General features: G+C 43.7%; 2 protein-coding genes across 4 annotated transcripts in view; one reads left to right on the forward strand and one right to left on the reverse strand.

Annotated features, from left to right (window-relative positions):
* The window catches only part of LOC143267748 (uncharacterized), a 70,395-nt gene extending 63,366 nt beyond the window's left edge, over nt 1-7,029 (reverse strand). The window contains exons 1-2 of the mRNA XM_076547166.1: nt 6,908-7,029; nt 5,508-6,818 (exon numbers count right to left, since the gene is read on the reverse strand). Of these exons, the coding sequence (XP_076403281.1) occupies nt 5,508-6,818; nt 6,908-7,029 (1,433 nt within the window). The remainder of the gene's footprint in view (nt 1-5,507; nt 6,819-6,907) is intronic.
* Nucleotides 5,904-24,082, forward strand: part of Lpgat1 (lysophosphatidylglycerol acyltransferase 1) — a 59,715-nt gene continuing 41,536 nt past the window's right edge. Inside the window, exons 1-2 of one of the 3 annotated variants that reach the window (XM_076548226.1) lie at nt 5,904-5,994; nt 7,504-7,768. In XM_076548226.1, coding sequence (XP_076404341.1) covers nt 7,531-7,768 — 238 coding nt within the window. In that variant the 5' untranslated portion in view covers nt 5,904-5,994; nt 7,504-7,530. Of the gene's footprint in view, nt 5,995-6,241; nt 6,385-7,503; nt 7,769-24,082 lie in introns of those variants that run through there. The other 2 variants (XM_076548227.1, XM_076548225.1) reach the window with 2 other exon arrangements.

A 24,082-nucleotide genomic window follows, 5' to 3' on the forward strand; every position in this document is an offset into this window, starting at 1 on the left:
TATCACTCTCTGGCCTCCATAAGTGCCCATGCTGGTAAACATACTCATATACATTCATACTACACACATACACACACACACACACACACACACACACACACACACACACACACACACACACACGTTATCCCAGTACTGGAAGGTGGAGATGGGAAAATACCTGAGCCTATAAACCAGCTAGCCTAGCTTCTTGACCAGGCCCAAATCAATTAGAGACCACCAGATATTGTTGTCCTCTGACCTCTACACACACACACACACACACACACACACACACACACACACACACACACGAGTGTGAACGAGAGAGGGGGTATTCCTGCCAGCAGTCCCCAGAGAAGCACTGCAGCTTGTGGTCAGGAGCACAGCCTTGGAGGCAGGGAACTAAGAGTTCAGTTTGGACTCCTCCACTTGCTAAGTGACCTAGGGCCCATTGCTTAATCTTCCCATTTGTAAAATGTGAGTAACAATAAACCTCACAAAGTTGTTTTGAGGATCAGAAGAGTGGATGCAGGGTGTGGTGATGTACACTCACTACATAGTGAGAAGTTACCGCAACAGAAATAGATAACCAAGGAAACAAATATTGAAAGAATGAGAGCCAGTGAAATGGCTCAGTGGATAAAGATGCTTAGTGGGCAAGCCTGAGCTTAATCCCTGGAACCGTCTTAAGGTGGGAGGAAAGAACCAACTCCACAAAGTTGTCCTCCGACATTCACACATGCACTATGGCCTTTAGGCCCTCACCCCCATCATGTATACAACAGTAAATTAAATATATGGAAAGAAGGAATACACACATAGCACTAAGAATGTGACCAGGAACGTCTGCTGAGTATGTTCAGTCAATGCTGGGGTGATTTTGATTAGTCAACACATTGTTCTTTTGTTTCTGGCCTCAGGAAAATACAATTTTAAATCCGCATTTGTCTTATTCACAGGTATACTGTGTGATTTTTGTGGGTTCTGGAGGAGAAAGATCTCGCTGAAATTTTTTTTTCTAGAACATCTTACGTGCTGTAGCCCCTAAGAAGGCACAGGAGAAATGGGCTGCTGCTTTGGGATTGTAGGAGGCCTTTAGAAAATGTTAATGCTGTAGGAATAGGGAACACTTTCACAACCAGAAGCTATGTGTTGATATACCTCAGAAGGCAGGACAGAGAGGGTGTGGCTGGGAAAATGCAACCCTGGGCAGAAGATTCTAATTTAAGGTACTGTCTTGGTGGGACTGTTGTCTTAGGTGGAGTCTCCAGGGCCCTTGAGATAGTTTAAGCCTGAGAAGAAAAGGGAAACCAGATGGACCGGAAAGGAGCCCAGAGAAGACAACCTTGTTTATGTCATATTGTTTAGGGTCAACCCTGTTAAGAATAGGTGCTGAAATGTTGCAGTCAAGTCTTGAGGGGCTGCCCCACCTTGTCTAGAGGACTGTAAGGTGATGACCCAGTAGGTTTTATGTGAAATGACTGCGGATATCGTTCCGTCCAGCCTGAGGTTAAAGCTGACAGTAATTGGAATGTCAGATTCTCTGGGGCCGCCGACTTCTAGGTTGCCGCCGTTTCCTAGCAATCCAGGGCCTGTGCCAAGTCACTGCACAGGCACAAAACTGCTGGTGGGTTCCCCCCGAGAGGAAATAGTTCATTGGAGCCTCACTGTAGAAACCAGCACGGGTAGGTAAAATGTTTTTATAATTGCCACTAGGAAAAAGAGAGGGCCCAGGGGGACTCTTCTGCCCAAGAGACCCTCTCTAGTTATAACCTAATTTGTTGTGCGTATGTGGATCATGTGGGTGGAATTTATCCTTCTGAGGTATTAGGTTAGATTGTTTTCAAATTGTGTGGGGCTCTAAGAAATGGAAGTTATCGCATTATCCCACCATGCTCTGTGGTTCAAATATGAGGTTTTGGGATAGAAACTGATACCTGTCACTATATGGTAGGGCCTGTTTCCTCTTTTCCCTATTGGGATTATTCATGAAGCCTCTGCAGTTCTGGAATTGAGGTTTGTGTTTTGGTAAGGACAGTTCTATGGTGGAAGAACAGGGAACTGGAAGCTAGTTGTCACTGAAGAAGCTTCTACAGCCATTCTGATCTACAATCATTCTGGAATTTATGTTCATTTGCATGTGGTAGAGCAGTGCAAATAAACCACAGAAAAAAAACCTCAGCAAGTTACCCATAGTGGTAAAAAGTGGCAAGGCAAAAGAGTTTTCTGGCAAGAAGAAGGTATTATATGCAAGGTGAAAAAGATGAATCCAACATGTATAACTAAAATGAACTTTGAAATACAGGAACTAGGTATAAATACCATTTGCAATAGTTTCCTGAAGGAGTCACACCAAATGCTATTTTTCATGATTTATAGGGGTTTAATTGTCTTAACTGAATGCAATTCTGCGGTCAGAAAGCTAAATAAGCCCCTTCCATACATCCTTGGCATATTTGTACCTGCAGTATGGTGTGTTGCATGGTTTGCTGAATTTCAAGAGACGTTTAAGGGCAGGCTAAGGGTATAGCTAGAACTGTGAAGTGCCTGCTTAGCCATCTTGAGGCCCTGGGTTCAAATCCAGCAACTCCCCTCACTAAACAACAAACAAATAAACAAACAAATCATCCTGAGGTTAAAGCTAGTTAATAGAAATGTCTGAAATGAACAAGGAGATTGGGGGGCTTCTGGGTCCTTTGCACGAGGAGCTAGCAAAATGACAATTTCTGCAGTGTAAGGAATAGGATGATATGGCTCAACAAGCACCCCCAAAAAAAGGCATACCCTGAAACTCAATTCCTGCTTCCTCAGAATGCAAATAGACCTAGGGCCTTTAAATAGACAACTGTTTTGAAATGCAGCCATTAGTGTGGGCTCCAATCCAATCAGACTGGTTATCTCACAAGAAGTTTGGCTGGGTGTGGTGGTGCATGCCTCTAATCTCAGCATTTGGAAGGATAGTCTGGGCCAAATTATGAGTTGAAGGCTGGCCTGCTGGGTTACCAATGGAGACCCTGTGTCTTAACATTGTCAAACAACAGTAACAGAAGAGATCTGGACAGAGCTAGAGAGAGGACGTAGATGCATGCCCAGACTGTGTGAGACTAGGTAAGAGGGTGACATCTGCAAGGCAAGGAGGTAGGTCAGAAGAAACCACACCTGTCCACACTATGGTCTTTGGCTTTAGCCTCCAGAAGTTGATGAAAACTAGTGTCTGTTATTTAGGCAGCAGTCTGGCATTTTGTGTGGCCACCGTTGTGGACTAATACAGACAGAACAGATGTCATCCAATAATGACCTGCAATTAAAAGGGTCTAGAAAAGATTGTGATCATCTCAGGGTACTTCTAAGATTCAGGTTTCTTAGAGTCTATAAACTATCAACCTCAGAATCTCTTGTAATAGGTTTTTGTTTGTTTGGTTGGTTGGTTAGTTGGTTTTTGAGACTGGGTCTCTCTCTGTATCTACATAGCCTTGGCTGTCTTGGAACTCACTACGTAGTCCAGGTTGGCCTCTAACTCACAGAGATCCTCCAGCCTCTGCCTCTGAATACTAGGATTAGAGGTGTGCTCCACCATGCCCAACATTCCTATAATACTTTGGAAAATGCAAGTTCCCAGGATCTACTGTTACAATGTTCTTCTATTTTCTGGGCTCTTATTGTGGTAAAATGTCCCAAATGATGCTTTTGAAAACTAAAGCTTGAGCTCCACTGCTTGGCTCTCGAGCACTAATTATCTCAAGTGCTAGAGTAGACAGTGTTCAGGCAGATGTTCTACCATCTAGGAAACAGATGTAAATCTTACTGTTAGTTATCAGTGTCAGTGGGTACCACAGCATGTGGGAAAGCTGAATGGGGTGGAACAAATGGAATCCTTGACAGAATTTACATTTGATTCTGGAAATATGATCCTCACCTATCTTCATTAAGGATACAATGGCACAATTTGAACAGTCATCTTCAATACATGTGATTACACTTCTCTCTTTAGGTTTATATTTAAAGGTCCAATGTCTTGGTGTCTAAATAGACAAAGGGAGAACAGGAATTGAATCAGCATATCTAACTTTTCTATTGCTAGTCAGTTCTTTTTTTTCCATTGTTGTTGTTGTTGTTCTTCTTCTTCTCCTCCTCCTTCCTCTTCCTCTTCTTCTTTTTTGTTGTATTTCAATACATGGTTTCTCTGCGTAGCCCTGGTTGTTCTGGAACTCACTCTGTAAACCAGGCTGGCCTCTGCCTTTCAAGTGCTGGGATTAAAGGTGTGTGCTACCACCACCAGGTTGTTGTTTTAATCATACCCTGGGCCTTGAAAATGCAAGTGAGCTACATCCCCAGCATGCCCTGTACTGTAAAATATATTTGTGAAATAGAGAAATGATAATAGTAGCTATAAAGGCTAGACATACATGGAAAGGATAAATATTCCACATGGGTTCTGTGCAGAATGGAAATTAAAAAAAATATTTCCTTGTGGCATAAGGCAAGGCTTTTCTTACTTTCGTTTCTGGATCAAAGAGGGAGAGAGAAGACAAGGAGGGTTGATGAAGCATGAACTTTTTTTTTTTTTTTTTTTTTGGTTTTGTTTTTTTAGGACAAGGTCTGACTCTGTGACCCTGGCTGGCACAGGACTCCTGCTTCTCCTGCTGTAGCCTCCCTAGTACCAGGATTATAGATGTGTATGTACCACACTGGGCTTGTACACTGTCAAAGTAGGCAAAGTAAGTGATACTCCTTCAACTATGGCAGTGCCTTAGAGACATTCAAAAATGGCCATGCTAGCTGAGCATTGTGGTTCAAACCTGTACTCCCAACACTGGGGACACTGAGGCAGGAAGATTGCTGTGTGCTGTGCGAGGCCTGCCTGAGCTATGTTATGAGCTCCAGATTAGCCTGGACACAGAAAGTAATGTCTGGTCTTAAGAAGAAACAAACCGCTGCCCTATTCACAAGGCTTTATTTATTTATAGACAGGGCCTCACTCTGTAACCTACAGTGTACCAGAACTTGTGTAGGAACTCATTCTGTATCCCAGGCTAGCTCAAGCTCACGGCAAACCTCCTGCCTCTGCTCCTCAAGTGCTGAGATTACAGACATGAGCTGCCACACCCAACAAGGGTCACCTGGTCTGTAAGAACTCTTGGTTTTGGTGGTTTGTTTTGTTTTAAAACAGAACTTTAGGCATGACATCTGTTTGTTTTCCTTATGGTGCCCAGCTTTTAAGCCCAACTCAGCTAATGTCCTAGTAGTTACCAGGCCTGGTTAGGAGTTCCTATGGCCATTGTATTCAGTATCAGGCACATGGCTAATTGTTTTTTCTTCCTAGATTAACCCATTTTAGTGTCTCTGTGCAGACCACTGGGTTCTCACTGGGTCCTGTCTCCCACCGTGTGTGTGTGTGTGTGTGTGTGTGTGTGTGTGTGTGTGTGTGTGTGTATAAAATCTTGTCATTCAGGTTCCAGGTGCTTTCCAGAAACAAGAATTCTGGCACTTAGAAGAATTGATTTAAAAACGCTAGACCGTAATACCTTGGGGAGGATCCGAAGAAAAGCCCTGAGCGCAAGCGGGTTTCTTTAGGAATGAAAAGGAGAAAGCGTGCCAGCCTGGGCAGCCAAGGAGCCTCAACAATGCAGCGCGGTCCTTTCGGCTGAAAGGGGTCCAAGCGGGCCCGGTGCGCGTGGAGGGCCGGCCTTCTCTCCAGACCTTCCCGTGCCGCGTTCTGCCCCCGACTCGGGGCTCGGCGAGGTCCGGGCCTAGGCCGGGCGGCCCGGGCGCCCTGAACGGCGGCCCGGGGGGTCCGTGGAGCGGGCGGCGCCGCGCCTTCGTTAGAGGGCGCTCCGGGGCGCCGCCGCTTCCTCCCGCCACCCCTCCCGCCAGCCGGGAGCCCTGGGGACCGAGTCTGCACGCCGCGCGGGACCCGGAGCGGGGAGGGCCGCGCCGCCGCCGCCGCCTCCTTCCGCTGGCCATGCATTCTTCCGGCTCCCGCAGCCCGGGCCCGGCCCCGGCCTGCCCGAGGTAACCTGGGGCGCGGCGGGCCGGGCCCGGGAGGCGCTGGGGGCGGGGAAGGGTGCCGTTGGTCGCGTGGCCTGCGAAGGAGGCGGCGGCGTCCCGAGGGCCGAGGGCGCGGTAGGCCCCGGGGAGGAGGCGGGGGCGCCCGGGCATCGCCCGCCTCCCCGGGACCCGCCCCGGTGACAGGTCCGGCCTCTGAGTCCCCACCGCGCCTCTGTCCGCAGGCAGCCGCGAGGGGACTAGGGCGCCCGCGCGCCCGCTCGCGCCGCGCCTCGGGCCGCCTGGGCCGCCGCAGCCGCGTCCATGACCGCGACCCCCGGGCCGGGGACTCCCGCCGCCGCCGCCGCTGCCGCCGGCCCTCGGCCCTGTCGCCGCTCGCCGCCCGCGCCCATTGAGGTGAGCTCGCTCGCTGGAGAGACTCGGCTGAGGGGAGCGGGCTGGGGGGAGCGGGTTGGGGGGAGCCGGCTGGGGGGACCCGGCTGGGGGGACCCGGCTGAGGGGACCCGGCTGGGGGGAGCGGGCTGAGGGGACCCGGCTGGGGGGAGCGGGCTGAGGGGACCCGGCTGGGGGGAGCGGGCTGAGGGGACCCGGCTGGGGGGAGCGGGCTGAGGGGACCCGGCTGGGGGGAGCGGGCTGGGGGGACCCGGCTGGGGGGAGCGGGTTGGGGGGACCCGGCTGGGGGGACCCGGCTGAGGGGAGCGGGTTGGGGGGACCCGGCTGGGGGGACCCGGCTGAGGGGAGCGGGCTGGGGGGAGCGGGCTGGGGGGACCCGGCTGAGGGGAGCGGGCTGGGGGGACCCGGCTGGGGGGAGCGGGTTTGAGGGGACCCGGCTGGGGGGACCCGGCTGGGGGGAGAGGGCTGGGGGGACCCGGCTGAGGGGAGCGGGCTGCGGCGACCCCGAGGCCGCCCCCCTCCTCACCTGGGGAAACCGCTGCCTGAGCCTCCGCCGGGCGCCGCGGGCTCCGCATCCCTCGCCCCTCGCTCGGCTCCAGCCCCTGGGTCCCGCTCCCCTCCCCCTCCGCGGCTTCCTCTCACCTTCATCCTCCTTCCTGGGCCCCTCTCCTTTCCTTCCCCCTCAGAGACCAGGGGAAGCAACCCCCCCGCTGCTGCGGACCGGCCCGTGGGGAGCCCCGGGAAGGGCATGGCCGGGTGCGCAGGGCGGCGCTGGCGGGACCCCGGGCTCCGTCCCGCAGGTCCGGGTCCCCGAGACAGCCAGGCTGTCTGGCGGAAGCCGGGCGACCGCAGTGGGACGCGGTGCTGCCGCCGGGTAGCGGGACAGCTTTATCGTTGGCTAAATATACTCCGCCGTGGCCCATGCCCCGCGGAACGGCTCCCTTGACCTTGTGCGGCGCCTCCCTCCTCTCTGTCCCCCCTCTGGAATTTGACCTCGAGATCGCCGAGCGTCGCACCAGGAGAGCTCAGACCCTCGCGTTTCCTCCTCTTTCTGTGCCGCTGACTGCTTTAAAGGTGTTGCATCCATTTTCCTTTTGAAATGATTTCTCCTTTCATCCCCAGAAAGACAGGACCGACGCCAATGTGAGAATGGCTGTGACCGTGGAAGAAGCTCCGTGGCTGGGCTGGATCGTAGCGAAAGCCCTGATGAGATTTGCCTTCATGGTCGCCAACAACCTGGTTGCTATCCCATCCTACATCTGCTATGTAATTATACTGCAGCCCCTCCGAGTGCTGGACAGCAAGCGCTTCTGGTATATCGAGGGACTCATGTACAAATGGCTTTTAGGAATGGTGGCTTCTTGGGGATGGTATGCAGGATACACAGGTAAGAGCACTTTAATTCATTTGAACCAATTTGCAATGCATAAGTCAGGAGCCATGACTGAGTATATATTATGCTTTGGGTTGAGAATGCTTTGGCTATTGGGGAAAAAGTCTTTGTTGGATTTCTCATCAGAACCTCAGCCAGGAAGCCTGATGTTATCAGAAATATAATTTTATAATTAAATATTGTTGGTAGATTCCTTAAATAGTGTATTTTTAATGTGCTTGTCATTGACCTATTAAAAATGCTTTGTAAAAGCTGTCATAGAGGAATAGGAATGCATTATGTAGGACTTTAAGGGCTTACAAAGTGAACATCTAAGATACTGGTCCATAAACATTGAAATTTAGAAAAGCCATGGAGCCATATTTCTGCTAAGACAGTTTAGTAAGTTTTTTCATGCAACATGATACTGCGCTGTGTTAATGTTTTAAGTCAAGCCCCCTCATTTCTGTTAAGTATATTTCTTTTGTTTTCTAGAATTTATATTTTATCTCATAAATCTGACATTATTAAAAATTTTGAAATTGTTATGTGTCTTAATTTGCCCTGGGTGTCTTTAAATGGATTTCTGTTTTTGCTTTTAAACTGCACTGGGGAGAAGGAGTAATCCATGCTGAAGTGGAGTGCTCATGAGAAGTGGTGTTCATTTTCTGCTCTGAACATTACCTATTTTGAGAGCTTCCATTTCTGCCCAAATGCTGTCTCCTTTCCTCCCCTTTGATTGTTTCTTTCCTTGACTCTTGCTTCTTTAAGATTAAAACAATGCATAAAGAGGTGAGGCTCCTGGCACTTGTGACATGTGGAAACTTTTCTATGGAAATGGAGAACTGTCGGCCAGGTGCCTCGGCAACTCTGTTGCATAGTTCATAGCTAAGAAGAGTAGAGGGTACTGTAAGGGTCGAGATGCAAACCAGTTCTCCATTTTAAGTTCTCTCTTCCTCTTGCCTGCACAGCCGGTATCTGCAGATTTTATCCATACACCCCAGAAAGACTGAGGGCGCACAGGGGTCTGGCAGGCTTCTGCTGTGTGAGAGAATGTTCTCTGTTGCCCCAGATGAAGGCTTTTCCCCTTCCATCTGATATCCATTATTCTGTGAGCCCAGGAGATAGTATATGCATTGCTTCTTTGTAATGAGCTGCTGAGATTCCAGTGCTTTTGGGGGGTGCAGTGGGGAGCACCTCATCCTTTTCAGTGACTGGTAGCAATAGCCGTGGTAGACAGAAAGATGAGGCTCCTGCCTGTGATGCTGACTCTCATCTTCATTGCATTGCTGTCTTAAGAATGGCTGAATGTAGCTGGCTTTCCCAAATATGCTGTGTAATAACTGGCGGATTTTAAATCAGCTTATAGGCTTTCAGAAACAGCTGTTTTTATACTTGAAAACAATGAAATAACTGAAATACTTGTACTTGTATGTAATACATATTTATGGGTTTCAGCCTGATGAAGAAATTAGTCATTGACCTTGAGATTATGAGAAACATAGTAAGTACTGCTGCCTGAAGTTAATCACCTATGGTCACAGCTTGGTAGCAGTGTCCTTTTTTGTTTTTCTTGAGACACGATTTTTGTGTGTGTATCCTAGGCCACCCCTAAACTCACACAGTAACCCAGACTGGCACTGAACTCAGATCAGAGCATTTCTCCTGCCTCAGCTTTCCAAGTGCTGGGATTTCTGTGCCTGCCTCCAGTGTGTTTTTAAGCAAAGATTCTTGAGGCATCTTCTTTACTGACTACAGATCTATGAGGATTTTTTGTGTTCAGCTCAGTGGTCATGGTGTGAGCTCTATATTTCAGTGTCTTTGAAACATTTGCTCTTCTTGAGGCTACTGAATGTTGGCAATTTGATTAGTTCTCATCAGATTTTAGTTTGCATATTTTCATTGAGTTTTTTTTTATGAGCAGAACACTTGATTATGGAAATCTGGTCACAGTCTGATCATAACAGAACAATTAAGAAGTCAAACAAAGTAGGAATGACTGTTGTTGAAAGCCTGAGGAAAGTTTAAAGAGGCTAACCTACATAGAAGTGAAGGAGCTCCTTTCTTTGCATTATGTATCTCATTGCTTTCCTTTCTATCAAGAGGACAGGAGGCATTTTGTTTTCCTTTCTCTATAAGTTTTACAGATGGAAAATTGAACAGTGTCAAAGGAATTCTCGGAAGATCTGCTCAGTAGCTTGGTATTAGAATACTTACCTAACATGCACAAATTTCTGGTACCACAGACAAACAAACAAACAAACAAGGTTCCTTGTTATTGTAAAGGCAGATTTATTGAAACTCCATGAAGAGACAAACATCACAAACACAAATCCTTCAAACATAAGTGATTCTTGCCCCATAAGCCCATGAACCTTTCTTTGTTTTTCTTTTGGAGACCTTTGGTTAGTGTGCCTGCTCATCAGCTCCTGTGTAGGTTGACACCTGACTGGTGTCACAGAAGTCATTCCTATACTGTTTGCTGTCCTGACTGTCCTGTTAGGAACATACCAGCAAGTCTAGTGTGTTCATGTTTCAGAATAAAAACTGCCAACATTTTGTTGAAAATCCACTTAAAAGGAATTTTTAAATATCAGTTAGAAAGCTGAAAAGTGAACACTGGTTTATAATGACAAATTTTCAAATTGTGGTATTTCATTGTAAGGCATGATGACTGCTCAGCTGAGGACTATGGTGATCCTTTAACCTACCCTGGTCTATATGGTAGCAATTAGCTGCGTATGAATTAGTTAAAACACCATAAAATTGAAATTCAGTTTGGTTACACCTACATATCAGCACACAGTATTGGGTGGCTTAGGGGCTCCTGAACTGACAAGTACAAACAGATACAGACAGTCTGTCGTCATAGAAAATTCCACTGGACAGAGCCAGTAAATAAATAGTCCTTATGGCTTCTTTCTTCTTCTTAGGAAAATTGTATTTTCTTTTTTATCAGGAGAACATCTTTTTCTTTTTTAAATTTTTATTTTATAATTAATTTAATTTTACATATCAGCCACGGATTCCCCTGTCCTCCCTCCTCCCACCCGAGAACATCTTTTTCTTGATCTAACAAATTTCTGGGCTGGGGATACAGCTTAGTGATAGAATACTTGCTGCATATGTAAATAAATAAACAGGTTCCTTTGGGATATATGGGAAGATTTATTAAAGTTCTGTGAAAAGGCAAACCAAATGAGTCCTTCAAACACACCTATGATTCTTGGATGAGAAATGATAAGACCCATAAGCCCAAGAACCATTTTTGTTATTATTGTTTTTTGAGACAGGTGTCATTATATTGATATGTAATCCTGGAACTCAGTGTGTGTGTGTGTGTGTGTGTGTGTGTGTGTGTGTGTGTGTGTGTGTGTGTGTGTGTATGGCCCAGGCTGGCCTTGAAATCATGGTGATCCTCTAGCTTCAACCTTTCACATGCAAGCTGGATTACAAGCATAAGCCACCATGCCTGGCTTCCCAGAATTTTGTGTTTAGTTTTGTCTTCTCGGAGATGAAGAAGTACCTATAGACACAAAAGATAGAAAGGAGATTTTGTGGTCTGTCTACCTTTTCTGACTTTGTCTTGTCAGATGAACACATTTCTTGAAAGGACCCTAAAGGCCTGGGGTTTGTGCAGGCTCACTTGGTAATAGGGAGGGAAATGACAACCTCTAGCTCTTCAGTGGCAAGTGATGGACAGACATTTCATACTGGAACAAGCTGTATCCTGTTTGCCCTAATACTGTGAAGGCAGTCTGAAAACTAGCTTAGCCATTGGTCTACGTCTGTATGCATTACTTGGACCTGTAAGTCAGCTTATCTCTCCTCCTATTTAAGTGAAGACTGGCAAATTTCAGAGAGAGCACATATATAAAACAAAATGTGCTTATTTAAGGTAGTTTTAACTTTCGTTCATTTATTTTGGTAAAGTCATCATTATTCAAACACATTTAATTAAAGTCTCAGTACATTAAACAGTTTAAAGATATTCATTGTAAGTGGAAGCTCCAGAATTTCTACAAAGGACTGAGAGTCTGGGCCAGAGTCTGTCTGGCAGGAGCTTGGGGGCTTGCTGCCGAGCTGGCTTTGCCTGGCAAAAGCTGTTTTCCTTAGATAGATACTTACCTGTGTTAGCTTCAGGGAAAGCTGATGCCGATTAGGCTGTTTCCTCCTGAGCCCAGGCTTCAGTGGCTCCATATGTTCAACTTTGTGGGTTGTTTGACTATTTGGTAGTGTATGTCTGCTGAGCTGTGCTGAAGAATGTGTGGGATATTTTGTTCTTATTTAATTTAATTTAATTCTTTACTGTAAGTGAAGGTAGTATCTGAAAAGTATTATTCTGATGGGAATGCAGCTTGGAACTCTTGAGTCAGTGATAATGATCCATCTTACCTCACTAGTGAGTATGCTTGCCTGTGACCTACAAGATCTTCTTTATAATTCTAGAGACTGATTGATTGTCTGATGTTTGTAGGGTGCTTGGTAAGTGTGTTTACATGTATATTTGAGATAGAGTCTCATGTTCCAGGCTAGCCCAATTCACTGTGTAGGTAAAGCTGGCCTTAAACTTAAACTTCTGACTGTACTGTTTCTACCTTCCAACTGCTAAAATTACAGATTTATGCCACTCCATGAGGTCTGGTTTTTGTTTTCTTTTTCTTTTTTTTTTTCAGGAGATGGAAGCTAGGGCCACATACATGTGGTTTGAAGCCCTCTACCCTAGAGTCCAACTTTCTCTTTCTTCTTGAGTAACCTCTTTCCTGTTTTGTTTTTTTTTTAAGAAAAAAATTTTTTTCATTCACTGATTGCCTTCCTGATGTAAAGGTGGCTACAGGCTACAAAATATGAACCCCAAACCAGATCATATGAAATTAGTGTTTTTCATTTAATGTGTTTATTTACTTTTAAACAGTATCTTACTATGTAGTTTTGCCTGGCCTGAACTTACCATGTAGATCTGCCTAACTCTGCTTCTCAAGTGTTTGGCATTAAAGGTGTACACCACCATGGCAGCCCTTCCTCATTTAATGTTTTTATTGAGCTTGTACCTGTGTGTAGGAACAGGTGCCCTGGAAGTATTTAGATGCATAAGACATAATTCCTAGCAGCACCGGTGGGGAGACAGTGAGAGTGAGACAGTGTACCAAAGAGGTCATGGACTGAATGGTGCGCTCCAGTGGAGATGGTCTACTGCCTGATGAATGGCACAAGTAGTAGGCGGTGAGAGAGACTGATTTCCTGGTTTGGGGGCTTTCCACTGCCCCATTAGGGAAATCTTTCTCTGTAGGGTTACCCCCTAATTCTGTCATCAGCACTTACAATAAATTTAAATGTCTGAATAATTTGTCAGTTTGAAATTTGTTATCTTTGTGGCAAGGATATTAGTTAACACTGAACCATAAGCTGAGTAGTTCTTTGCACTTCCGTTTAATGAGTTTGCCGTTTTATTTCATCACTTCCCTATTTACGTCATTTTGTACTTAGAGCAGTTGTATTATACTATTATTATCCCCTCGCCTTTTGTTATTGATGTTGAAATAGAAATAAAGGTTTTACAGTTACTTCCCCGTAAGCATCAACTGAATTGATGTTTGCCACAGTTTATTTTTGTATTCAAAGAGCCAATATTGATCTTTAGATCATGTTCCTAGAGTGTTTCTTCGTTTACTCTCCTCTGTGCCCTTGAATTCAGAGGTGTGAGCTCTATGAATTAAGTCTAACATCTGAAAGCGAAGTCACAACTGTGGATTTCTGTAAAAAGCCAAAATATTGCTACTTTATAAAGTATTAGAAATTTATAAAATCACACTTCCTCTGTTTTATGCTTTCATTCATATATATATATACATATATATATATAAAACTTGGGTCTTTAATTGTGTTGCCTCTTCTTTGATTTTTGTTGCTGTTCAGATATTTAAGAAGCTTTGTATTTTTATCTTACTTCTTTATATCATATTCTTAGTTCTCTATTTAATAACCCTAATGAAGAAAGGTAAAATTCTTTTTAATCCTCCTTTCTTCCTCTTTCCCATCTCCTGTCACTCGATTTTAGTCATTTCCCCCCTAAATCTCATTGTATATATTTAAATATTTAAAAAACAAAAACAATAAACTGAACTCTTTTTTTGTTTGTTCATTTTTTGTTTTTCAAGACAGGGTTTCTCTGTGTAGCTTTGTGCCTTTCCTGGAACTCACTCTGTAGCCCAGGCTAGCCTCGAACTCACAGAGATCCACCTGCCTCTCCTTCCCAAGTGCTGGGATCAAAGGTGTGTGCCACCACAGCCCAGCTAAACTGAACTCTTAACTACTTCTGGCTCCAGGCATTTCCAGTAGGTTGTGATAAACCTGTTATTTCTCAATGAGGGATCATGGGAACAAATTGAGAATATTTTCTTATAACATTTCCAGAACTTCCTTTATGTTGCTTTACCCTTAAAGGACATCTCTACCAGGTTATAAAATTCCTGGCTTACAATTTGACATAGTATCTTGTACAAATGTTGTACAAATGCCTTCTGCCATTAAATGGTACTGCAGAGATGTTGGACACTAACTTGAATTTTCTCTCATTGTTAGTGATTTGTTCGTTTTGGTTTATATGCCCAATGGATTCTCCATTTATCTCTGATATGTAGTAACTTTACAAGAATATGTTGCTGTGGTTGTTGAACTCTGTTTTTCCTAATACAAGTGTGATCTTTATAGATTCTTTTTTCCCCCCTGAGACAGGGTCTCACTATGTAGCTCTGGCTGGCCTGAAACTTACTCTGTAGACCAGAAACTCACTCTGTAGACCAGACTGCCTCAAACTCAGAGATCCTTCTGCCTCTGCCTCTCAAGTGCTGGAATTAAAGGCGTGTGCCACTATGCCCAGCTAGAGACAAATTTTTATTTCAAATTTATATCTTTAAATGTTTATTGCATTTCATTGTTTTGGTTTTCTGCAAGCTCTCTTTGTATGTCCTTTATATTAATTATTTTCTATTTAATTATCTTTAATTTTTTATTATATTTGTGTGTGCATACATGTGTGTACCATAGTGTATGTGCAGAGGTCAGAAAACAGTCTGAAGGAATTGATTCTCTCCTTTACTACATAGGTCCTGGAGATCAAACTCAGGCTGTCAGGCTTGGTAGCAAGTGTCTTTACCCATTGTGCCATTTTCCAAGTCCTTTTCCTCTATTTCTTTTTCTGTTGTTATTATTTGAGACAGAGCTTATGTATATGCTGTATATAGATCTGAGAATGACCCTGAACTCCTGATTCTTACAAGTGCTGAGATTATAAGTGTATCACACATCACAACCAACTTTCCTCTTTGATTTGACTTCTTTTGTTTATTTCTATCTCTAATGTCTGTTTTCTGTAATGTCTTTTCTTTGTTCTCCTTTATATATTTCTTCTTCATTTCTATGATTTAAATTTTTTTCTATGTCTTCCTTGAATTCTGCCAGCCCATATTTCCCTTATTCTTGTAATCTGGACATTCTCCCTTGAGTTCTTGTTGTTTTTTTGTTTTGTTTTGTTGGACTGTTTTTCTGTAGTCTTATTCATAGTAGTAGTTTCTTTAATTGATTCTTGCAAATTTATGCAAGAATATTTAGTTACAAGTTTTACTTTCTCCATTATAATTATCCTGATGAATATTCTTTGATAGTTCTATTTTGTTGCTCATTTCTGTAGTATAACTCAGTTAGTGCTATGACAGGTACTTTTTTATTCCTTGCAATGTAATTGCTTGGATTTTCTGGAGTTGCTATTATAGAAGGTTTGGATGAGGCCGGATAGAGTTCTAAATTTCTTCTTCATGTTGCACATACAGCACCTGGATGTGTTTGTACTACCATAAGGCTTATTTCTTTCTACGTCGGATTGAGTCTGGGAAGCCTTATATGGCCAATTCTGGATTTCACACTCATTCCCTTGCAGCTGTGACTGGATTGACATGGCCCATGCAGAACAGAGTCAACCCTCCTTCCTTGGGAAGTGTATTGCTGCTGTTGCTTTCTTTCACATACATTACATTCATTGGTGTTTTGCCTGCGTATATACTGGAGTTACAAATAGGTGTGAGCTGCTGTGTGGGTGTTGAGAATTGAACCCAGGTCCTCTGGAAAAGCAGCCAGTGCCCTTAACCACTGAACCAACTCTCCAGCTTGCTACTGTAGCAAGAGTTGTGATCAGTTTTCAAGCCATGTGTCATATCACCAAATGTCATATTCAATAGATCTTTGAAATGTTTGAAGATTACTTATCTATATGAAACATATCTTTGTATACCTAGAAAACCTAACTAACATGACTATAAGTTTGATTACATAGACTCTTAATCTATATTCTTATTTAATTCTTAATTAATCTGTATTTCTTAATTATATATTACATTTTTTTTTTGTTTGTTTGTTTTTTGAGACAGGGTTTCTCTGTGTAGCTTTGCGCCTTTCCTGGAACTCACTTGGTAGCCCAGGCTGGCCTTGAACTCACAAAGATTCGCCTGGCTCTGCCTCCCGAGTGCTGGTATTAAAGGCATGTGCCACCACCGCCCGGCTATATATTACATTTTTAAATGAGCTATATAAGCACAATACCCCAAAGAAGAGTAGAAACATACATATAGCATAACAGAAATAACTTTAAATTTGTATTAATAAATTAAAATCCATACCAATGTAAAATATTTTGAGATTAACAGTTGGTTTTTGAATTAAAGTAGATTCAGTAATCTACCCTCCCCACCTCCCATTGTTTCTATATCAGCTTATATTATCTGCAGGAGCCTGTCTGAAATACTGGGAGGTATTCCATGCCTGGTTCTGGGATTTCTGTTTAATAATGAGTGGTTTCTAGAAGCAGCATTATCTACCCATGCAGAATACCTCCAAATTCATTTTTTAAAAATTGTATTTTTTAAAATTAGTTTATAAACTAGTGGCTTTCCATACAGCTTTAAAAATACATTGTTAGTTCTTCTCTCTTTCTGTTTGTTTGCTTGCTTGATTTTGTTTTTAAGCAGGGTCTCGCTATGTATCTCTATCTCATGCTGTGCAGACCAGGTTTACCTCAAACTCATAATGACCCTCCTGCCTCTGTCTCCCAGTTTGAGTTCTGGGATTCAAGGTATGCGCTGCCACGATGGGCCTCCTTAGTGTTTTTTGTTTAGTTTAATTTTGTTACTGAGGTAGAGTCTTGCTTTATATATTCTTTGGTTGGCCTGTTACTTATTGTGTAGCCCAGATAGCCTCAAACCTGAAGCAGTCCCCCTGCCTCAGACTCCTCAGTGATAGGATCATAGGCTAGCATGTCTATTTCATACTTTAAAATATGAAGAACAAAGCAAGCCTGGTGATTTGCTTCTCATTTTAAATTATAATAATTAAAAATTATACTAAAATGTTAGGAAGTGGTTGGAGAGATGGTTCAGTGTAAGAGCACTTAGTGTTCTTGCAAAGGACTGGAGTTGAGTTCCCAGCATCCTTTGCAGCTACAACTGTCTTTAACTCCAGTTGTCAGGACGTCCAACACTCTCTTCTGGCCTCTGTGGGCACAAGGCATGTATGCAGTGCACATACATACATGAAGGTAAACACTTATATACCTCAAATAAAAAATAATAAACATTTTTAAAAAAAATGGATTGGGGCTAGTCAGATAGTTTGGTGGATAAAAGCAGTTCCATTCCAAGCCTGACCTCAGTTTACTCCTTGGAACCCATGGTGGAGGGGCCTGACTCCTACAAGTTTTCTCTGATCCTGTTCATGTGCTGTAGCATGTATGCATGCCTTCCTCAACAACGGCAGTTAAAAAAATTCATAACTAGCCGGGCGTTGGTGGCGCACGCCTTTAATCCCAGCACTCGGGAGGCAGAGCCAGGCGGATCTCTGTGAGTTCGAGGCCAGCCTGGGCTACCAAGTGAGTCCCAGGAAAGGCGCAAAGCTACACAGAGAAACCCTGTCTCGCAAAAACCAAAAAAAAAAAAAAAAATTCATAACTACAAGGTTAGTTAGGTTAAATTTCCCATCAAGGTTTAGTAGATTTGATAAGGTTTTGTTATCAAATACTTTCCCAAACTTTAAAAACTTTATTAACCACTAAAAATCTAATGAAGGGGCCTGGGGAGATGATTCAGTGAGAAAAGCACTCCCCCACAAGCAAGGACATGGATGCAGAGGGTTCCCTGAATGAGCTAGTTAGTTAACCACATTAGCCAAAAGGTGAGCTTGGGCCTCAGTGAGAGATCCTGCCTCAATATATAAGGAGGAACATGATCAAGGAAGCCTTGGGCTACACGTGTGCATGTGTACCCACATACAGGTGTTCTCACATGTGCAAACATACATATATCTCACACACATGCAAAAAAAAAAACCCTTTGAATCATGCATGTAATAGCATGCTATTAGAAGTTTGCTATTGCTGTAAGTAGAAGCTTGTGTTATTTGATAGTTAGGGGACAAAATATTTGTAATTAAAATATATCAAGATGTTTCTAGGAGGGTAATATTCAGGAGGTGAAGACAGGAGGGTTATGAGTTTGAGACAAGACTGGGCTATGTAGTGAGACCCTCTCACAAATCAAGGTGTTTCTGACTCCAAAGACAAAAAAATACATCAAGTGTAGTGTTGGTGTTAAACATATATAAATATTGTAAATTAGAGTATAACTCACATGCCATAAAATTCACCATTTTAAAAGGTATAATTGAGTGGTATGGTGGTTTGAATGAGAATGGCCCCCATAGGCTCATATGTTTGAATGTTTGGTTCCCTGCTGGTGGACAGTTTAGGAAGGATAAGGAGGTGTGGCCTTGTTGAACAGTCCCAGTCTCATTCTCACTTGCCTCTGCCTCCATCTCGGATCAGATTTGAGCTCTCAGCTACTGCAACCTGCTACCATGTTCCCTGCCATGATGATGATAATGGACTCACCCTCTGAAACTGTGAGCAAGCCCCCAGTTAAATGCTTTGTTCTATGAGTTGCCTTGGTCATGGTGTCTCTTCACAGCAATAGAACAGTAACTAAGACAAGTGGCGTCAGTATAATCACATGGTTACTTATTCATAACCACTGTCTAACTCCAGAACATTTCATTACTCACAAAGAAAAATTCCAAACCCATTAGCTCTCACTCACCATTCCTTCCTCCTTTTAGCAGCCGCTCATCTATGTTGTGTCTCTATGGATTATTCTATTTGGAACACTTCATAAATAGAATCATATGGTATGTGATCTTTTTCATCTAGCTTCTTATACTTAACATAGTGTTCCCATGTCCACCTATATGATAACATGTGCCAGTCCTTATGCCTTTGTATAGCTGAGTGATAGTCTAGTGTACAAATGGGCCAGATTTTGTTTATATATTTACTAGGTGATAAATGTTTGACTTGCTTCTATTGTTTGGTTATTCCGAGTAATGCTGCTGTGAACATGTGTGAGTTTTGTATTGACATATGCTTTCAATTCCCTTGGACCTAGGAGTCAAATTTCTGGGTCATATGATAATCCTATTTAACTTTTAAGGAACTGCCAAACTGTTTTTCATAACAGCTCCATTGTATATTTTCATCAGCAATGTAGAGGTTCCAGTTTCTTTCCTCCTTGCATATACTTATTTTCTGGAATTTCGTTGTTTGTTTTGGTTTTAATTCTCGTCATTCAGGTGGATATGAAATGAAGGTCTCTCTGTGGTTTAGAATTGCATTTCTTACTGCCTAGTGGTATTTCCATGTACTGGGGTGCCATTTGCCTTTCTTCTCTGGAGAAATCTCCCTTCCTATCTCTGTCTGTTTTTTAAGTTAGATTGCTTATCTTTTAAAGGTAAAGTCATGCTATAGTTTGGCTGTTGTTTGGGAGCCTGGGCCCCAGAGTTGGTGTTGGAGGCCGTGTGGTGCAGTGTGGGAGCCGAGGGGGCCCCTGAGTAAGTCTGGGCAAGCCCTCAAAAGAAGTTGATATTTATTGTGAAACTGACCATTCTCTTAAACGGATTATTTTGAAAGCCTGAGGCTGGGTCCACCAGTGTCTCTCACATTCCTGTTTGCTGAGGTGATTGCTTGGTCCTGCTGTTGCATTCTGACGTGAGGTAGCACAGGGAAGGTGGAAAGACTTGCCTGGACAATGCCATTTGGATCTTCAGCCTCCAAAATGGTGAACATTTTCTTTATAAAGTTAGCCTGCCTCAGGCATTTTGTTATATTAATACAAAACTAACAAATACAAATTATAAGAATTCTTGGGCCAGGCATAGTGGCCACATCCCTTTAATTCTAGCAGGTGGGAGGCAGAAGCATACAGATCTCTGTGAGCCAGCCTGGTCTACATATCAAGTTCCAGGCCAGAGAGACACAATGAGACCCTGTCTCAAAAAAGAAAAAATATATATATTTGGATACTTTATCTGTTTTTACATTGCTTTATTGTGCTTTTAGTTTTGTGACCAAATCTAAGGTCATGAAAACTCATACTAATTTTTTTCTGAATTTTTAAAAGAATTTATAGCTTTTACATTTAGTTCTGTGATCCATTTTGAGTTAATTTTTCTATATGCAATGAGGTAAGGGAACTTTTTAAATGTCTATCTTACTATATATATGTGATATGCGTGCATATGTGTATGTGTGTTTGCATGTGGGGATGCTTATGCAGGTCAGAGGTTGACTTCAGGTATCTTCTTGGTTGTTTTTTACTTTATTTACTGAAGTAGACTCAGCTCTTGAACCTGGAATTCAATGATTCAATGAGTCTGGCTATCCAGCTTGTTCCCGGGATTCTCTACCTCTCAAGAGTGCTAGAAATACAGGTGGGCCACCACACCTACCTACCTTTTATGTGGGTGCTGGGTTGCCTGAACTCCTGTCTTCATGCTTGCATGGCAACTCCCCAAACCTCATTATTTATCTGGTTGTCCTCTCAGCGTTTTCTGAAAAGACAGGGTTTTCCCGCCTAGAATGAATGATCTTGGTGTCTTATGAAAAATGAGTTGGCCATAGGAGTATGATTTACTTTTGGATCCTCAGTTATGTTCTGTGGTTCTGCACTTCATATATGCCACTCGGCTATGGTTGCTGTAGCTGTGTAGGTTAAGTTTGTTAAATAGGTTTTGTTGTTGGCTTTTTTTTGTTGTTGTTGTTGTTGGTTTGGTTTGGTTTGGTTTTTAAAACAGGGTCTTACTATGGGTATCCACTAAATAAGACTACTTGGACAGGGGTTAAAGCCAGTAGAAAGTCTTTGTTAGCTGGCCGGTGAGGACTGGGTGCTCAGGATCCCAGTGTAGTCTACAAGCCTTTCTCAGGATGAGCTTTTAAGCACAAAAACCATGTTCTGGGTTAGCATACTTCAGTTAACGAGAACAGTTAGCCAGAAACAGAGTTGCAGAAGCTCTTGAGTTTACACATTAGTGTGGGAGACATCAGCAGTTAAAATAACCAGTTAATCACAGCTATGAAAAGCACTCTAAAGAAAAGTAGAGTATCTTTGAGCGTGTCACAGAGGACATAATTGGAGACTTAGTGGTGTCAAAAGGAATGCTTTCTTGAGAAAGTAACATTGAGACCCTCGTCTGGATTGAGTCATAGCTCTATTAGTGAGAGAGAATTTGTGTGGAATAAGTAAGAGTAAGTAGATGCTGGCCCATTGAAGCCAGGAGGAAGGGTGTGTGCAAAGGCAGAGAGGTGTGTGTTGGAGGACACAGGAGGCCGGACTGCTCCGCTATGGAGGAGTGTGAGAGGGCAGCAGAGGCTGGAGAGCTGGAGAAGCCAAGTTCTCAGAGGCCTTGAAGTGCCTGCAAGTTTGGATATTTCTCAGAAGGATTTTAAGGAAATGATGAAGTGGATTCTTACTTGTAATACTGTAGTATGCTGCTTTGTAGGAATGGATTAGAGAAATGCGAGAGTGTGGGAGGATGCAGGACTCTCCAAAAGATTTTTGCCATGTCCAAATGAAGTGATAGTTGCTTGGTGAGGGCCATGGAGTTGGAAACTAGTGACCTAACTGGGGAGTTTTATAGGAAGGAAATGTCAGAACACAGAGATCTGGACAGGGAGGACGAGGTAGAGGGATAGGTAACAGGGAGCCTGTGAGGTTTCTAGTGGGAGAAGCTATGTAGATGGGGAAGCCCAGAGAAGATTAACAATATAGTCAAAGCATAGATGAAGTACATCTCGTGGAGCAGTGGGTAGATGTGGGTGTGCACTTTGGTACTGCAAAGGAAATCTGAGCCAGTTGGGGAAGTCTGGAGACTTATCCGTGGTATTTCAAGTTGTGGAGGAGGATCAGGGGACCTAGGGCAGTGGTTCCCAACCTTCCTAATACTGTGACCCTTAGTGCAGGTCCTCATGTTGTAGTGACCCCCAACCATGAAATCATTTTCCTAGCTACTTCATAACTGCAATTTTGCTACTGTTATGAATTGTAATGTAAATATCTGATTTGTGACCCCTGAAAAGGGGGTCATGACCCACAGGTTGAGAACCACTGACCTAGAGAAATTTCAGTGCTAAGGGAGGAAGGGCCTGAGATGTGTCAGTGCCTAGAGCAGCAGTAGAGGGAATGAGAATACAGGGCCACAGTCAGCAGTACAGGGGTGGTGTGGGGAGAGCTGCTGAATGCATCTGCAGTTTCTGTTTGTAAGATGAGCCCTAACATCTTTTATTGCATTTGGCAAGAACAGTTTCATTGAGGTGGTAGAATTGGACTGTGTTGGAGATGAGTGAGGAATGGGAAGGGATAAAATGGAAACAAGAAGTTTGGCTGTGAAGACATCAGTGGTGATACTCAGGGTCAAGAAAAGGCTCCGTGAGCTGCTTTCTTTCTTTCCCCCCTCATTTTTAGAATGGAAAATTCTCCATTCCAACCCACTTTGGATTATAGCTGATAGAACAAGGGTCGTTTACTGATACAGCTATGTACTAAGACACTAACCTTGATGAAGGAAGGTTGACTGAGAGAATGCCTGTCAGTGCTCAGTACGTGGAGAGCATGTAAAGGCTGGGTCTTGGTGGCAGAGACAGAGCTGTCTGGAGCTCTGTGATGTGGTCCTGCTCCAAACTGCAAGGTGGCAAAGCTCCTCTCCCACAGCACTCTGCACCCTGTGTCCTCACATACGGTCTCCCTCTACCTACTGTGTTCTCTGGTTTCTCTGAAAATTTCCACTTGCCTCCAGCCATACCACACTCTTCCCCTTTCCCAGCTCCCACCATCACCTGCTTTCTGGACATCGTGGGCATCTTCTCTGTAACTGTGGTTCCTGACTGTTGGGCTGAGTCTCTGCAGTACACAGAGGGTCAGGACTCTGTACCCACAGTCAGCATCCCCACAGACAAAAGAGGAATGACTTTGTAAATGTGTGTTAATGTTTCCTTGATATGTGTAGTGCCTTTTTAAAGAAATCTTTTAGGGCTGGAAAGATGGCTCAGCGGTTAAGAGCACTTCCAGAGGACTAGGGTTCAATCCCCAGCACCCACTGTCTGTAACTCAGTTCCAGGGACTCTAACACCCTCTGCTAGGGTCTCAGGCACACATGTGATACATAGACATACAGGCAAAATGCCCATACACATAAAAAAGAAATAAAAATTGAAAAAAATTATTTTTTTTCTTTTCCTTTTTTGGTTTTTCAAGACAGGGTTCCTCTATGTAGTCCTGGCTGTCCTGGAACTCATCTCTGTAGACCAGGCTGGCCTTGAACTCACAGAGATCCACCTCTGCCTCTGCCTCCTGAGTGCTAGGATCAAAGGAGTGTGCCACCCTCCCCCACCTTAAAAGATTATTTTAGAGCGTTATAGACTGAAGTTGTGTGTGTGTGTGTGTGTGTGTGTGTGTGTGTGTGTGTGTGTGTGTGTGTGTTTCTTTTCTGTACTGAAACTCTAACCTAGGACATTTAGGGCGCATATTCTACCATCAAGCTAGGTTCCTAGCCCTCGTTATGTGCATTTTCATTTAGTGAGAGAAGAACTACTGAATACAGGTTTGTGTATATGTTTGTGTGATGTTTGTGTGTGTGTGTGTGTGTTTCTGTGCATGTGCTCATATGTTTTCATATGTGTGCAAGTGCCTGTGCAGGTGTAAGTGTGTGCACATGGAGCCCAGAGGCCACCTTTGTATTTTCCTTGATTCCTCTTCATCTTATTTTTGAGACAGGGTCTCTCACTGAACTTGGAGTTTGTCAATTCAGCTAGACTGTCCAATCAGGGAGTCCACAGATTTGTCTGCCTCTGCTCCCCTAAAGCTAAAGTTATATATGTAGCCTTTGCTTTTATTGGGTACTGGAAATCTAACTCAGGTCCTAATGCTTCTGCAGGAAGGCATTTTACAAGCTGCCATCTCT

Source organism: Peromyscus maniculatus, chromosome 11 (genome assembly GCF_049852395.1).
Source record: "Peromyscus maniculatus bairdii isolate BWxNUB_F1_BW_parent chromosome 11, HU_Pman_BW_mat_3.1, whole genome shotgun sequence".
NCBI lineage: Eukaryota > Metazoa > Chordata > Mammalia > Rodentia > Cricetidae > Peromyscus > Peromyscus maniculatus.